At 35.4% G+C, this 17,747-nt stretch overlaps 1 protein-coding gene across 1 annotated transcript in view; it reads right to left on the bottom strand.

Moving 5' to 3' along the window:
- Positions 1-17,747, bottom strand: part of olf413 (DBH like monooxygenase olf413) — a 56,457-nt gene that overhangs the window by 37,351 nt on the left and 1,359 nt on the right. The window contains exon 2 of the mRNA XM_081977104.1: positions 3,368-3,690. Within this exon, the coding sequence (XP_081833230.1) occupies positions 3,368-3,634 (267 nt within the window). The 5' untranslated portion in view covers positions 3,635-3,690. The remainder of the gene's footprint in view (positions 1-3,367; positions 3,691-17,747) is intronic.

The following is a 17,747-nucleotide window of genomic DNA, read 5'->3' as shown; positions in this document are numbered from 1 at the left end:
AGCGGGTTATAAATGGTACCGAGATGGTACTATAGGGGGACCGCCGCGTAACTCGGACGCACCGTGCCTTGTCAGTGGAATCTTTATTAGGAATAAATGATATAAATTGAAAACTGGTTCTACTACTTCAAGTAGAAGGAAAAGCTCGTGGAGAGGCTATTTTTAAACATACAAAAGATTATCCATATTAGCCCATAATGTGCAGTATCTGGCTTTTGTATAACGTTCTTGCTCTCCAATATTCCAACAAAAACATCCTTATTTTACTGAAAATTATGTGTTAAAAATAATTGGATATTTGACACTCTGTATACCTGAGCGAGTCCATTGATGACGGTTTTTTTTAGAATAGGATTTTTGATGTTGTGGGGATCGAATGTCTTAATAACTACATTTTTCTTTAACAGTCTTGACATCAAACTACACTTACACTATACTCTATACTTAATATTAAAATTTAATTTGAGTAAATAAATACGTTACTAAAATAACTTCCACTGAAACTATAGCCAACTGCCTAACAATGAAAACTAATTAACCAAAACCAATCATCATTTTGTTTGTAGGTACTAAAATCTGGCAAACATTTTTTTTGGAAATTAATAGATTAAAGACAAGATAAAGCACTAAAACTTTCCATTTATATTCCGCAAACGAAAACTCACGAAATGCGGCCATTCAATCATATTTTCGTGATCAGCAGCAGTTACGATTTGATTTGGGATGGTTAATAGATGATTTCTGGAACTTGTGCATGATTAGGTTATTTTTCTTTGCCGTTTCCAATGCAGGATTATTGATATAAAACAGAAAATTGATGGATGAGGGAAAATAATGTGATTGATAAAAATGGTGTTGTTCAACTGTAAAAAATTTAATCCTGTTAATGCGATTAAATTGATTGAAATGTAAGACGTTTTGTGATTTTCATAATGGATAGTAAATTGATGTAAGAAGTTATAAAAAATGTACCACTTTTTGTATAATCTGAATTGTATTTATAGTAGTCTAATTGATTTGAATGTAAATAAATATTGACTAGCGCATTAAATACATGTGTTTTGCATCTGATTAACTTTAAATGGTAATAGAATGTAATTTATTAAAACACAGATTGAGCTGATAAAAATTAACGAGCAACATAATTTGCCGGCTTTTGGGTTAACTGTTATAATCCCGGTAATTAAGAATACATTAGAATTTTATGTCATTATTTAGTTTCAAATTGAAACTGATCAAATATCCAATTATTTAGTTTGTAATTAGAACTTTAAATATAACCCGTCAAATTATGTAATCGTTACAATTACTGCTGAACAAAGTGAAAGTCAATATTAATATTACAAAGTCGCTGAATATTAATTAACTATAGCCAGAGCGTTAATTATAACTCACAAAATTCTTTGTGGAAAGAATTCGTGTTTAGTCGATGTAGGTAGTGGATATGATACAAGAAGCAACCAAAAACCGTGCGGGTCCTTCAAAAGAAATAGCACCGCCGATTTAGATCTAAACGTTCCACATTAACATGCAGCAGCTATAAAATACTAACTTGGTCCCCGTACCTGACGAGAAGGGTTCCAAGATTCACTCGATCGCGATAGGGAAATTATAGCAGTTTACAGTTCCCATGGGCCCCACGTGTGTTACGTAACCGCTTTTTTTTCCAAACGCGCTCAGGAATTAAAAAGCCATTTTGCGTACCCTAACCCGCGACTGCAGGCAGTTTATTCAATCCTCCCCGAAGATTTAGGGGCAGAAATCCGGAAAACGCAAGTTAAATAAAAATCTCGGAGAAGCCAGAGATGAGAGTTTTCCAGCGAGATTTAATAAGCGGAAAGCGTAAAGCAAAGATAATTTGCTGCGACAGTAAACTGAAAATTCTATATGGTGCACCTGCAAGTTTGTTTTGCAGACAAATTGTTAAAGAGATTTCCTAATAGCAAATTTCAGTTAGGTTAGATGAATAAATCTTCAAGTACGTAACTCATTTTGAGAAGATTCAAACATATAAATCTGTTCCTAAAAGTCTGTCCGTTTGAAAAAGGCTTTTCATCATTTCCAGCCAACAGATCGCAGATAGAGGTGAGACAAAGAAGGCCTCCGTCAAACCACTGCATATATCATCGGTGTTCGCAAGTGGAACTAGACACTCGGTCTTTTTGCAATTTAAAGTCCGCACTTGGGGAACGGAGTCATGCATAATGCCCCTGTGCAGGCACTAAAAAGATCGATTGTCGGTCGGGAACATGGGGAACTTCTTTCCGGAGAGAATTCATTTGTTTGAGTGTCAATTTTCGAGTAATTTTTGGCGAAAGGGTCCTAAATTTCCTCGCAAAATCCAGGTTTCCATGGGAGTTTCTAGGCTACACATCTGCTATAGCCGTACGTTTGAATTTATGGATGATTGAATGTGTTTACCTATTACCCTTTCAAAAAAAGCTTCGTTAAACTGACCTAATTTTAACTTCGACTGGCACTATACATCGTGTTTATGCCAAGAATTCAATTTGCTAAAAGACAATAAAACGCAATTACACTGATAATAAATTAACACAAAAGAATAAATTCAAGTGAAATCAAGGAATATTGTTATGCTCTAATAAAAATGAGTGTCAGAAAATTGCTTTCAGATCTACCAGTTCAAAAGAGAAATTAAACAATCATTATTAGCACCAATTCGGTGTGAAAACACACAAGTACTTCCTCAATTACAGGTTATATTGCCGTGATAATTCGGCGTGCTTCTACATCGAATAAAAAGAACTATGTATCCGGTCGTTACATTACGTTTGTTTCTACTTTCAGTTTCAAAACTTTTTTTAAAATTTACTGGGGTAAAAGCGAGATTTAACACACTAATCTAAGAGAAAAGTGGCAATGAGTAAAAATACAAAGCTGAAGGTTTGAGATTGTAAAGATTGCTTTAAAATCATTCTTGCTGGGCTTTGGCGTAGGAAGACTTCAAGTTGTTCACTAAATAACTAATACAAAAGTACCTTAAAGTAAAAGTACTATACATACTTACTAGTGATACACAAAATCTCACACTGGAATTCTCAGATTAGTTTTAATTACAAGGTAGACTTCATTGTGCGTGATGATTGTAGACATAAAGGTTATAACCTCGCAGCACGCAGGTATTGAAGTTATTAAGGTTTGGTGTGGATGTCCTGATTCTCAGATGAAATAAAATACACTTATCACGGAAAAATTATCAACATTTCTTCTCGATTTACACAGTTGGTTGTTTTGGAATTACCTATTATTTTCTTTTAATCTTGCCTAGATCTAAGATGATTTGAATCTCTCAATAGATAGTTGTTGTAGTAGTACTTTTCAGTGTAAAACAACAGAAATGACTTACCTGAAAATACACCTGACCATGATCGACCCAACCAACAACCATATCCGATCCAGCCATTCTGCCATCTTTCGAAAATCCCAACCCCACATATCCCGGAGTTTTAACCTGAACCTCAAAAGTGATATCCTGTGGTCCAGGTCCTAGAGACCACAACAATCGATATTCTGGACTCAAATATGTGGAATGGGACCATCGTGCGGTCTTAACCAAACTCGCGAAGCACAACAACACACTGAGCACTGTCAAAAGCCTTTGATAGGTCTCCATTGTAGTTCAGGTTCACCAGACCTTTTACTGCTTTAACGTCATTTGATGGTGGTAATCTGCAATAGAAGAACGAGTTAATAAAGTTAAATAATAAGCGTAATTTTAAGGCGCGGTAATTTGTTACTTGTTTAATACGCGTTAAGAGAGGTTTCACGGAGTTTTCAATTGAATGTACCGTGCCATGCATATCGAATCTTCGATTATCCATGGCGGCTTTTGTGTGTAAACAAATCGGAACCGTATTTACTCGGTTTCGTTTTCAAGTAAAGATTCCTAAACAAATATCTTTTGTTTGTCTGTCGTACCGTCTGCAGGCCTAAGGCCAGGTCAATAATAATTTTAGGGACATCTGTATGCGCTCCGTAATCCTGCCAAAACAAACATAAATTCCCAGAGAACAAGACGGACTTTTTTACTGACACGGTGTCCCAATAACGTTTCGTTTCTACAACATGGTCAGCCATTAGACACGCAATTGGGCACTTAATTATATAGCAGTCTTCTTGTTTCCGTCTAATTGCATGTCGATTTCGAAGATATTTCATATGAAAAGGTTGCATTTACCGCTAGCCGACGTAATATGAATGAAAATAATTGCACGAGCTTGTAAGGGCACTCGGCTGCGTCGATCCAAAATCGATTTAAATTTCTTTAGTTAAGCTTGTATTGGCGCATTTTAGTGCAACTGCAACTAGTAAGGGTTCTAATCCTATTGAATGCAGCCTATGGCAGGTAAGGTTACGTTTCGGTTCTTGCAAAGCTTCGTTTTACGACACAAAAACGTCCCAAACAATGACTTAAAAAGCAATTTATTTGCAAGTTGGATAGGATCGTCCAAAAGATTGATTACACATACAACATAATACCAGAGAGTGCAAAAGGTATTACATGACGGGGCATCCGCAACATCCTGTGCCTGTTTGGAATAATTATTAAGTTCGTCACGCTGTTATTGATGATCATATGCAACAGCCGGGTTCGTTTGCATCGCTGCCGGGCTCATTACGCCCCTTATAATTCGTTTCTCGGTAAATTATTTGCTATTGTACTTTAAGTGTTGAGCTATTTATCTCCGTTATTGTAAAGTGTTTACAATGGCTGTGACCCACAAACTGTCCGTGTTAATTCCGTTTTAATTCCGCGACGCGATTCATCAAGCAGATGGTACCCTGTACGGCATTTTTTGTCTTGTCAAAACTCACTCAGACTAAATAAAGAAAACTAAAACGGATTGCACTTGATGCCCCCAGATACCAATGAACCAGTACTGTTTTGGGTCATGCTCTCAACCTAAACGGCCCCCACGTGAACCCTGCTAAATATAGGTTAACAACTTCCTCACGAATCTCGGTTGCAAAAGTCGCTCATGCAACTACTTTACTGGCGGAGATTCAGATGATGTTGCGGATAAGAACGCTTTTAGTGCACTTTATCTGCGTTTATAAACAGACATTTAGCGATGTCTAGTGGTTTTTGTTTAATGTGTGCGCCACAGTGTCGGTTTTCGACTCTACTTACCGGGAACTCGGATGGGTTTTGTAACGTCTTTTTGCGCAACAAGTTTCATTACGAATTTATTACTTGAGGAAATTAGACTACAAGCTAGGCTTCAAAGAAATTGGTTAAAATCGTCTCCAGAAAAGATTCTGCATTATCAAGTGCAACGTTGGCATTATGGAGCAAGTTGGCATAAGAATCTGCAGAACAACGTCACTGGCCTGTTTCACAAAAAGTCCCAAATAGTTACATAAAGAACTACCTAACGTTCAGATTTAATAAATTCAAAATATAACTTTTGTCATAATTACGTATTTACCTGGTAAGAAGACAAAAGACTTGTAAAAATCGTAAAAACAAACAACCCTGTCGGAAAACGCTTGAAAGAATACTGGACATCAACGTCCGAAGAGGCATAATAGGATAAAACAGGCATTAGCCTACCTATATAGAAAGCGAGAGGAAGAAGATATAATATATTTACCTTATTAGTGGATAAATTAAAAACATCTACTAAGATATGTCAGTGTAATGTATTTTGCAAGCATATCTGCTAATAAACTACTAATTTTATTCAGCATTCCAAGAAGTACACACGTTTTAAAAAGATGATACATAAATTATTATTATCTTAATTAAAAATCAGTTATTATAAAATAAAATATTCTCTGCTAAGATAATTCAGAAACCTCAACAACTCTAAACAGTATTCGATAAAACTTTCACTATCAAACTTGTACGAAAACTTAAATTGTGCAAGTATCTTAGTGAGTCAGCGTAAAATATACTCAATTATTAAAAATCTAATCAGATCAAGCTTGAATACAATAAAAGCAAGAGATTTATGCCGTATTAATCAAAGCTAATTGTATTTCATAGAATGTATAAATGTATTATTGCATTTCAATTGATAACCCAACCTAATAAGACTTATAGTAAAATGAATAACACACCTTGAAGAATGAAATTCGCTGTCATTATACACTTTTTTCGTTCTCCTGATTTATTAGTCTATGTCGTTTACCAACTGAAAAACATCTTGATTTTGCCCGGATTGGATTTGTCTCCGACCATTAAGCAATTCAGCAAGTTTCTAGAAGCCTCCGGCTTCTTAGTGCGTTATTTTTTACGACTTTGCCAATTTCTGAACCATTTAGCTTTTATTTTAGTGTTATAGAGCCCCGAAGGGGCATAGCACCAATAGGCAGATAGGAGGGCTAAGTTGGGGCCGCTTCGACAACTAATAAAAAAGAGTACTTCCAGATTTGTACTCAGCAAGAAGAAGGATAATTTACCTGAAAGCTGCGTTTTATGGATGTTGTTGTAGTCACGGCCCAGTTGCTTTTAGAGCTTTGTTTTTTCTTTCCCCCGAATGGTATACAGAACGTAAAGTCTTAAAAAAGAAGTTTTACGGTTAGAAGCTCATAAAGTCTATAATAATGTAATCCTATACGTGAATGTCTTAAGGGTGTTTTAATGAGTTGCTAGCACACTTCACACCAAATTTAACTTTTAGATTTGTCTCAGTTAGTTCCACTTTGGGACGTTAAAAAGGGCAGGTGGTTTTTTTTTGTTTAATAGAACTCTTGCACTAATCATCGGGACCTGAACAAATCTTAAAAAGATTCGGAGAAAACGTTTTTCTTTTATAGGTTAACATCCGTGAAATGAGGAGGTTTTTATTACACTGACTGGGGTCCTATTGTTTGCGAGGTGCTATCAATATTATTGCGATGTATCTCATTAGGGTATAAAGTGAGTTTTTTTATTCGGCTGACTTGGATTTTTAACCGTGTAGAAGTTGGAATGCGCTTTAACAAAACTGATTGATTTGTTCACATTGTCGTGATGAGTCTTAATTAAAACCCTAAAGTTATTTCACAGAACACACGGTTTGTAGCGGCTAGACTTTTTTTTAACTGGAATTTTTTGGGTTCCCATGGTAGACTGATGTAGTCAAGCAGCAATCGTCATTAAATTTTTTCTTCGGCTGGTTTGCGCTTCATTAATCTTCAAACCAGAAGTGTCGCATGAAATCGTCGTCTTCTCCAACACGATTCGAGATTCGATCAACCGTTAGTCCGTTCATTATAAAACTAACGCCTCCTCGTTAAAAGATCGCGTTTCAATTAAGCAGTAAAAGTGTCGAATGTCATTTTCCGAAGTGTGAACAGTACACAAAGGGTTGCCCAGATGTCGTACAACACAAAAAAAATCGTCCTAGTCACCGTATTACATGCTAAAGCTTTTAACGCGTCTCCTCCTCGGAGACATGTAGGAAAATGATTAATGAAGTTAAGTTTCAACGCATTGTCGTAGGAAGTATATGTGTGTTTTGGCTGTGTCTATCATGTCCTGGGCTGCAAGTCGTTAAAAATACTTTCAGTGTTTCGACATTTGATAAGGAAGTGACAAAGGCTATTAATATCTAGACATTTACTTAGCCGGTCCTTTAGGGATTTAACCAATTCAACCCTTTAACGATAAATAAAAATGTAGACATAATAGCTCAGACTAAAATAAACTGTTTTAACCATGACACGTAGGAATTCTATTTAAAAAAACTGCCACAATATACAATTATTAATAACCCTATTACATGTAGCAGGAAATGGCTAATGTTGCTGGTTTTGATCTCAACTAGGCATCAAAGTAAACTGTATGAGGGTAGTAATTGTTACATTTCAGCTTGAACTCTTATACATGCAAACTTAAATTTATGAAATGCCATAAATAGTTAACATTTTTCAGGTTTTTCTTTGATTCGTTGGGTTGGAAGACGTTTAGTATTTGGTTGTTTGCCTTTAATTGAACTTTTAGTAAAATACAGACTTTCCAGTCAAGAAAAACTCATTGCGATTATAAAACTGTTACTAACAGGAACTTGATTTACTTCAATTTACTAAGCCATAAAGCTTTGGGTTCCTATTTCCTAACCTACATCTCCACTTTTTACCTCTTTTCCGTCTTTACATTAATTAATACAATTAACCTAGAAAATGTACCCTGGAAATTATTGTGTTTTGCTAGGAAGCTAGTGGGTATTACTCTGCACGTTATGATTATTCAGTTTTTATAATATCCGTTAATAGGTTTCTAAATTATTCAAATATAAGAGTAAATTTGCTTTGCTATTGTACTTTAGGAAATCACTTTAAAAATACTTTAATGACGTAACTGAGTTTAAAAAAAAATTGGACATTACTAGGAAATTACTGTTAAAGCAAAGTATACCATTTGCTTTCCATCAATTACTTTGATGCACTTTTAACTCACATAATACTAAAAACTTGATCAGAACAATGCATTAATTTATGTCAATGTGGAAAAGCTAAAATCACGCTCAGTAGAAGCGTTTAAGAATCCTTTAAACAACTACATCCAAATATGAAATCCAGTCTAAAAGCGCTGTGCTCTAAAACAAACAAAACTCGCTGTTTCCCCCAAAAGCTTAAAGAACAACTTTATGGGGGGAGTGTATCTCCATCGCGTAGCAGCAATAACTCTCCCTGCTTTAGTGTACACGATAAGGGCTGACTTCATATTTGAAAGTGCTCTCCTCGGTTCCAACTTGAAAATTAGTGTTTCGTGATAGCATTTACTTTTTAAACTGGAACAGTCCACTTCAGGATTGTTATCGACGTGATTGCTTCAATTGTTAGAAAAGAACGCTTCAGGAAAACTTGTTGGTTATTTTCCATTTTAGATTGAGTTTAGGTATGTAAAGTGGTGTAAAAGCAAAACAACGCGGAACTAATAACAGCAGCTAATAAGGAAGAACTCATTTTATGGATTAAGTATTCGGTTGACTGCGAACTCCGAAGAAGCTATTAAGGTTGAGTCTTTTTTAGGGATTAAATAGCCAAACAAAGCCCCGAGCGGCCTGTAGATATTTAAAAGCCGAAATATCATTAAGCGAAGATCTTTAGCGATAATAATTACTAATCGTCCGAGTTCCATTATCCTCCAAGAAGCATTTTGCCGTGCTTTTGTGTCGCTCAGATTAACATTAAAGTGTAACAAATTGAGAAATTCATGGGATTTCTGTGCACTTTACACGAATAATTGCCTAGAAGCTCTCACAACAGACTCGCTAAAGTATTCATTTCACACTTGACGTCTTTAAACTGGAGCCGGCAATTGAAAACATGTTCGTTAGGCTACCGTTTTACTTTAAACTTGACAGTTAATTTCTATTTTCCTGACAATGTATTAGTAGGGTTTATTAATAAGATTCTTCCAAGGGATAGGTTTTTTCACCTTTCAATTACCAAACACAATGCAAAATCATCGGTTTGCTTACAACTTCATTGTGGTGGCATTACAAGCTGAACAACAAAAGAACTTTTGCATAACATGGCTACGGCAATTTGTAAATCGTTTCTCGCCTTAGAATTGTTATGTTAGAATTAGTAATTATTATTCAATCTAACGTAACTGACGGCCTATGTGGCGGAATTAGAATAGGAATAATAACCGACCTAAAAACATTAAAGAAAGCCGCAAAAGTCAAGGACTTGCGCCGCTGAGATCTGATACAATGGATCCGATTGTCGTAGATTACAATGCCGAAATTTAAAGATCAGATGATAGGCGCGTTTCAGATAGAGTACATTAACTCCTCTATACGAACCTACATAACATACAGTTTAAGTAACATAATCGGACATAATATTCAACACCACTCAACCCGTCGTCAAAACCTCTACGATCAGGTGTAATTCAATATTCCGCCACGTCATCCCACTATTGACAGACATCTATTAGCCCATTAAGTACAACATTATATAAATGGCGTTTCAATTATTAGTTATTTACATGCGACATGTTATCCCGAAACTGTGTTATGGAGCTTTTTAATAATTTAATGCATCTATGATTGTTATCGAAGATAGGCGGTTTTCTTTTTGTCCTTTCTGATCCCGCTCATTTTGATTATATTTAATTGAAATCTTGTAATTAAGATTAATCCTAGAGTCGCAGTTAAAGTAGTGTTGGTTGATTTCAGAATTAAATATCAAATTATAGACTATGTTTCAAGCAATTTTTAGCCTTTGTCGTCCAATTTTACGGTATTCTATAAAAATATAAAACTTCTTTAAATGACAGGCTTAAATGACTTGTTACATATTTTACACAACTGACATTTACAACCAATTAACATAAGAGAAAACAAAACATAGGATTCTAGATAATTATCTAGAACTATTCACCAACAAAGTCATGACATCGAACATAAATATGTTGTGGCCAGTGTCCCGACCAAGCCCACTCTGGAAATTAATTAAACTTCCTTGTTGAATGTTAGCTTTGGTATTAAGGGCAAAGACATCTAATTTGAACTAATCAAATTTTAAACTGTCCTGGTTTATGTTTCGGAGCCAGAAACTAAAGGGACCATTCGAGGTTTCCACTTTAAATTGGTCATAAACTAAGCTCAGTAAGTTTTGAGAGTCTGATTGGAGTTTTGTCGTAAAAGTCTATTCAATAGGTTTATGGACTGTTTTTGTGTATTAACACGAGTAAAACATCAATAGGATTAACATTAAAGCCTTAGGTTTGAAGAGGTTACAACATACGTTGAAAGTCTAAAACTGTGAGACTTCATTAATCATCTGCTGAAAGCCTTACCATGTTGTTGTGATGTTTTTCTTTTAGTTTATCTGATTGTACTCAGTTTGTTATAAACTTTTGTTTGATTGTTAAACTTGACAGTAAAATCCTGTTTACTGTTATTCAATAAATTTCAAAGAAGTTCTCGTTAATTATTTCATGGGATACCAAAGAATTCCCCGCTCAAAAGATAACACAAATTCAACTAATTTATTATTTAACTCTACAAACAAAACAGTCCCTTTCAGCTTGATAAGGAATGTATAAAATCGGCACACTTCCAAATCTGATTAGTCAAAATTGGATGTTTTAACTCTTAATGGCAAAGCCAACACACAACAACGAAGTTTAATTAATTTCTAGAAGAGGACTTGCTCAGGGTTTTGAGCATACAAAACTGTAAACTGTTGTAGAATTGCCTTTGTTTGAGAGTGTGCCAGTCTTGTAGACAATAGACTCTTATGAGGAAGCTAGGATTGTATTTCGAAACTGAGATGTAGTTATGTAGGAGTTTGCCCTTTCATTCACTAGTTAAGTTTTCAACTTTGCAAATACGTCCGATATTGTGTTTCACATCTTAATTAGTCAGTTTACTAACTTAAAAAATAGTGGAGAATAAATCCTTATTTTCATATCGTAGAGTTGAGATTTATATTAATAGATTTTCTTGCGGGACTCGCAAAGGTCGGTCCCGGGCAGCAGCGATAACTTCCAGAAACAAAAGATCGACGTAACAAATGAACTTTTCCTTCCTTACAAATGGCGCTGGCGGGCAAAAAGCGAGTTCACATTTTCAATTTGTGTTTCACGTCGTCGGTTATGAGGAAAGAGGGGCGATTTATTGAACGGCGCCCCTTAATCAATCAAAGAAAAAAACCGCACCTATAAGTCTGAACAAAGACCCTTAAAAAAAGGTGCGGTTCTGGTGACAATTTCTCCCTACTTTAAACTATCCCCTAAAAATTTAAGTGAATCAGAAAATTACTATTAGTTAAACTCTGGGTTAAACTAGACTAATTCCAGCCTCACACGCTACTAATTTACCGGGCTTTATTAATCTAATCTACTTGGTTACTTAATTTATCAAGTTATAATGAATATTCATATTTTAAATTTATTATGAAACATTCTTGAATGTGACTGATTTTATGTATAATCAGGTCGAATGCTGCAATACTGCTAAATTGCTTTGCTTTTGTTTTTGGTGGTGATTATGAGGTCAAACTGCCGAATCTTGCTAATAATCCAAGACAATGGTATTATTTTGCGTCATTACTCGTTTGGCTGAAAAAAGGTCAAACTGCTTAGCATTAGTTTTAACATGTCAACTTAATTAACCAAACTTGTATGACAATGTAGTACTTAATAATTGTCTGAATAGAGAGAGGTTAACTATACAAAAATACTAGAGTAATAAGTCCCAAATAACTTAACTTTGACTTGCCTAACATCTTGGTTAGAAATGCTATCAAACAAAACTACAACATAAATATTTTCCTCTATTAAACAAGTTGAAAAGTGAGCAACTTATTTTATTAAACGTTATCCCAAGTTATGCAAACTTAAACAATGACTTCTAGAAAAGCAAGCAAAAATTATACCTTACCGCAAACTCAAACAATCCAGGAATTCCATTTTATAGAAACTGTATAAGAAGTCTTTAGCCAGAGAACAAAATGCCTGAAGCAGCACTAAAACTTTCGAATTGATGCACATAATCCAGGTACTTTGTCAATATCGTAACTTAATTAGGTGCTGGAGCCAAAAGACATGTTGAACTCTGCTAGGATGACTACAAACTAAATTCCCGTAAAAATAAAAGCTTCCTGGGTCAAAGTAGCAAACGTGTTTTATGAGGTGTATCTCCCGTGTAGCTGTAATAACTCTCCTATTTTAGTGTAATGGTTCGAGACAACACGATACCAGGGCAACTTCATATTCGGAAGTGCACTCCACGGTTTCGGCTCGGAAATTAGTGTTTGACGTTAATATTTCAAGTTGAACACAAAAACTCGGCTTTAAATCCTGATCTCGAAAGCTCGAACGTGCTCCGCTTCGATTGCCTCGAAACTGAAAGTCATTTCAAATAAATAACCATCAATTGATTGTTGTTCCGTACCCGCGTCAGGTTTTAAACAATCACTTTTATCAGAATCTTTAGTACTAATAGATTTGTCAATAGAATTTTTTGTCTTTTGCTTCATAATTATGAGATGAATAATTCAACAAACATGAGAATACTAACCCATCATCGATCCTGTTTTCTGTTGGCCTTTATTAAAATGCTCAGTACAATTTAGAATTGGAGTGACGTTGCATTAAAGCAGTCAAATCGTACTTGTTGAAACGTCAAGCGATGCAACAAGTTGTTCTTGAAGTCCCGTATAAGGCGCCACTGATTAAAATGCGTTTGATTCCGTTGCAATTTCATTTCGTTTGAGAAAAGGCTTTTTGCACACGAAATTTATTGTTGTACGGTCGGCAGTCAGTGTTTTATGGATTTAGCGTAGCTAGCTGGCTGTCAGCTGACGTAGAGCTGCGCCGGAGGTTTAATACATGGAGGTCCATTAAAAAGCGAAACACAAATCCAGGATGCTTTTTTTCCGCTACAATGAGCAAAAGAACTGTCGGATAATGAAGTTTTGGCATTTTTGATACTGTTGCTCAGTACGGGCAGTTTATAATTGACCGTCCAGTTAACTGGCAGACACAAACCTAAATTAAATTGCGTCTGCATTATAAACGTTCTGTCCATGTCCTGATCAAACTGTAAAGGAAACAGAATCAAAACATTACGTCGACCCTTGAAAGACGAGCAGCATAATGCCTAAAGAAATTATTCATAAGTTTACAGCTAGGTTTACATTAAGGCCGTTCGACCGAGCATTATTAATGAACCGAAATCTCTCTAAGTTATTATACAAATTTCTCGAACACTTGTCTTTAAGGCTGTATTGATACGGGTAACAGTGCCTAAACTAGGCAGTGTAAAAACTGTTCGGTGTTTTACGACACGCTAAAGCTTTTAACACATTGGTGCTCAAAGACACCTCTACCAAATGATTAATGAAGTCTGATTTTAACGCATTGTCTCCGGAGGTGCGATCGTGTTTCTAGCTTTATCTATTTTTGTACCTTGGCAGGAAAGCTTAAAACTACTCCCATGTACTCGTTAAGTTGTTTTGTTTAAGTTAATTTTTTAGACAAATTAATACACCTGCCACAAATAAGTTTGGGCAATGACATTTAAATGGCGCAAGCTAACGATGGCTCTTGGACGCAGCCAACATTCATAAAGCGACTAATAATAAATTAAATTTACGTCCCTCGTGCATAACAAGACAAAGTTTAAAAAGAAAAGTTTTCAACTCCGCGAATTTTGGCGCCCTGAGTCCTTAAACACAGCGTCGCCATTATCTTTTTAGAATACTAATTTTGGTATATAAGTGAAACCGCCATCCTTGTAATCAGTTTGTGCATTTTTAAAAGGGGATATTCAAATTTAAACGATTCATGAATTTTGTTCGGTGGTCCGATGAAGACTGGATGATTTTACAGAGGCGTAGCAATTTTGATGATGTTACGCAGCAATTTTCTTTCATCTTTAATACGTGAATAAATATTAATTTTAATCAAAAAAAATTTTCTTTGAAGAAATACAGTGTTTCACATTTTGCTCCATACTAATCATTAAAATATCTTATCTGGCCCTATGAGTCCTCCAAGTTTCTATTTGATTCAAGTTTTAAGTAAAATCATTTTTAGAAGATTCTACTAGTTCAAGTAATTTTTCCTAATTTTGCCTTAACAGATCAAGGTTTTCCATCAGAATCTTCTTTTGGAGTGTTTTACCGGCTGTTAAAATTTCATAACCTTTTACAAACTCTAAATGCCTCGTTTCTATTTTTTTTAACGTTTTTAACTCAACAAGTTATACACAGGATTTCCATGACAAGAAAACTATTGCAAATCAATGCTCTAGACACAGATGAAGATAAACTTTGTGACATGCGTCAGTCACCAAAACGGATGTAACGTCATTTGACATCAGACACGTGACCAACTATTGAAAAACGCCACAGCTCTTTTGGCACATTGACACATGTCACTTGCAAAGTTATGATACTTCATTTTCTCTAGAGCATTGGCCACATTCATAATAACAAATCGATTAGCAATCGAAAAATCGGATTTTGAATTCGATGGACAAATTATCAATTTATTTCAGTGCATTCATAAGAAAATTATCTAGCGAATACTACTCGATGGGTTCTTATGAATGCGGCCATTGATTTGTAATCGAGTTTGTAATAGTTCGCTCTTCTTGTAGTATTTCTACTTATAATTTTGAAATTTCAAAACTTGCATATGTTTTCAAACCTTTTTGACATCTTATTAAAGGATTTTCAGATTACGCACTTTCTTGAATCCCAATAAGTCTTTAAACGAATTTTGAAATTCCAAAGTACCGTGTCCAAAACTAAATTAAAATCAACGATCCTTTGCCAAATCCACCTTTTAGCCATCCACCAAAAAGCTGTGCTAAAACATAGCAAAAAATGAGATGAGTAAGTAAAAAAATAAATGAGTAATTAAAAAAAGATTAAGTTTCAATTCACCATCCTACGCCATAATATAATTTAATTAAAGTTACATTGTTAAGTGAGTGGGTTCTCTAATAGTTTTATAATTTGTAATTACCAAATATTACCGACCGACAATACATTTTTCTTCATTTAGTACTGCTGCGTGTCATAAAAAAACAATATGTATGATCACTGATCATCTTTAAACATAAATTAGGATCGATCTGAATTTACCATAGGCCACGTTTGCTGTCCCTCATTGCAGGAGCTTAACGAGACAAGTACCAAAGACAATCTCCAATCAATCTTGCCCCATGCAGGGGTCCCACGTTCAGAACTACACATTTCCTTGCGTGCTCCATCTTAATGTTTCATTGCCCATCAAGATTTCTGGTACTTGAAACCGATTTGTCATTCCACCGTTAGGTCGCAACGTGTAGGTACGACCTGGAGTCCGAGATAAGCCGCGGTCACTTGTTCATCGGGTAAAGTTCGACTCGCCAGTACCACAACCATCGATACGGTACCGGAATTCTTAGGTAAGAGCGGAACGTTTGGTGGAACTCTGGTAGAGCTCGAATCAGCTAAGAAAAGGCCACAGGCGTCATCAAACGATGATGTCACGATCTCTGTACGTCTCGCTTTAAATATTGCTGCTCTCGTTACTTTCCAAGTTGTTGCAGCCAGTCAGTGGCGTGCTATTATTTTATCAGTAAAATGAAACATTTTCGTCGTTTTTAATAAAGAAAATAAAAGACAACAAGTTTTTCAAAGGAATGGAAACTCCTTCTGCTTCTTTCTTCATAAATTGTAAGACGTTACTGACGATTTCACGGCCTTGGCTGTATATGATAACACCTTTCTTTCCAACCTTTTTGAAAGACATTTTGACAAAATAACGTTTTTTATTCATAACACTATGTGAACTTCAACTGCGACCATCAACAATACAACCAAAACACCAGACTAAAACGGAACCTAACCTAACCCCCTAAGTCTCCCTGTCCGCCACTACATTTTTTTAAACTTGGCAACACCGTTTAGAGTGCCGGCTAGTAAAAGCATATAAAAAGGTCCAAATGTCCCTGGCCGCTGCCGCATCTGTTTTAATTGTGTCCAAGTAAAAACCGTACTACGTTGCCAAGTGGCTTTTTGACCGCTTAACAATATATTTTCGGGAATATTTTAATAGGACGCCTCTGATTATATCTAATGCGACGGCAACTGTAGAAGGAGAAAGAAATAGTTTTAAAAACTGCGTCATTGATGATGCGGTGGCCTTTTCTCATCTGATTCGAGCTCTATAGACGATGATGAGAAACATTAAAGTCTAATGGTGCGTCCCACAAAGGCCTTATTGTCTTATGACAAGCCGGGTAATGAAATTTGAAGCCTGGTAACTGACCGACTGGGGATCGTGACTATTCAGTTAAGCTTCGATACGTACAGGACAAGGTTTGTTGCTGTCAGATTGAAAGACTGTATTTTTTGTCCAAAGGAATTTAGTTGATTATGGTCAGGTCAGGAATTCTCATTAGCTACAGTCGGCTTATATGTCTTACAAAGGTTGGGAATTCTTTTTAACTCAGCTCACGAACTTTATGCCTTTTTATATTCTCACTAATACTAACTGTCTTCACGTCAATCACCGTTATTATTTCATAGCCGATTTATTCTGATGTTTGTTTGTCACATATTTTTAATTAGCTACCAGATCAATGGAGAAATCAAAATCATATTAATTATCTTATCCATACTAGTTCTTCCTCTGGTTTGTAAATATGATATTCCACTAGATTGGATGTGATGATGATATTGCACTGGATAATTTTCAAGTAGATTATTCTTGATTTTGTTATCTGTGGTGCTCTCTTTGTTTATTTGAATATCTATCGGAATCTTTCTTTAATTGCTTTCAATTTTTTATTCTTATTAACAAGTTTTATAACCTGCAGCTTTGTGCTGGCCTGTTTCTTGTACAATGTTCCTAAAGTACCCACATATCGCTTCTGAATATACAGCTAGCTTTTTCTACAGGTTCTGTCATACTTAAAATATAAATATTAGCGACATATCTTAAAACACACATAATCTTTCTGACTTTTACTTCAATGATTCCACAAGAAAACAGAATGAGTGTGCTTAGCAGCAGGATCATTCCCAAGACCATTCTACTCTTGTCCAGATATTTGGAAAAGAAGAAGAAGTGCACTAGGGTGGAAAAATGGTGCATAAAATGGAAGAGTGACTCAAACGTGCTTAAAATGCAAATCATCAAAGACCAATAATAAAATACAAAATTGCATTTTGTAAAGTAACAAATAATGATCTGGATCAACATTTTTCAGGAAAGAAGACCAAGCAAAGAGTGTCAAAATGCTGACTGTGATCTGCAGAAAAATTATATTTCTATTAAT

Source organism: Ips typographus, linkage group LG4, assembly GCF_016097725.1.
Source record: "Ips typographus isolate SLU linkage group LG4, UJ_Ityp_2.0, whole genome shotgun sequence".
Classification (NCBI taxonomy): Eukaryota; Metazoa; Arthropoda; class Insecta; order Coleoptera; family Curculionidae; genus Ips; species Ips typographus.
The sequence above is the reverse complement of the archived record's forward strand: the minus strand, read 5'-3'. Positions and strand labels throughout refer to the sequence as shown.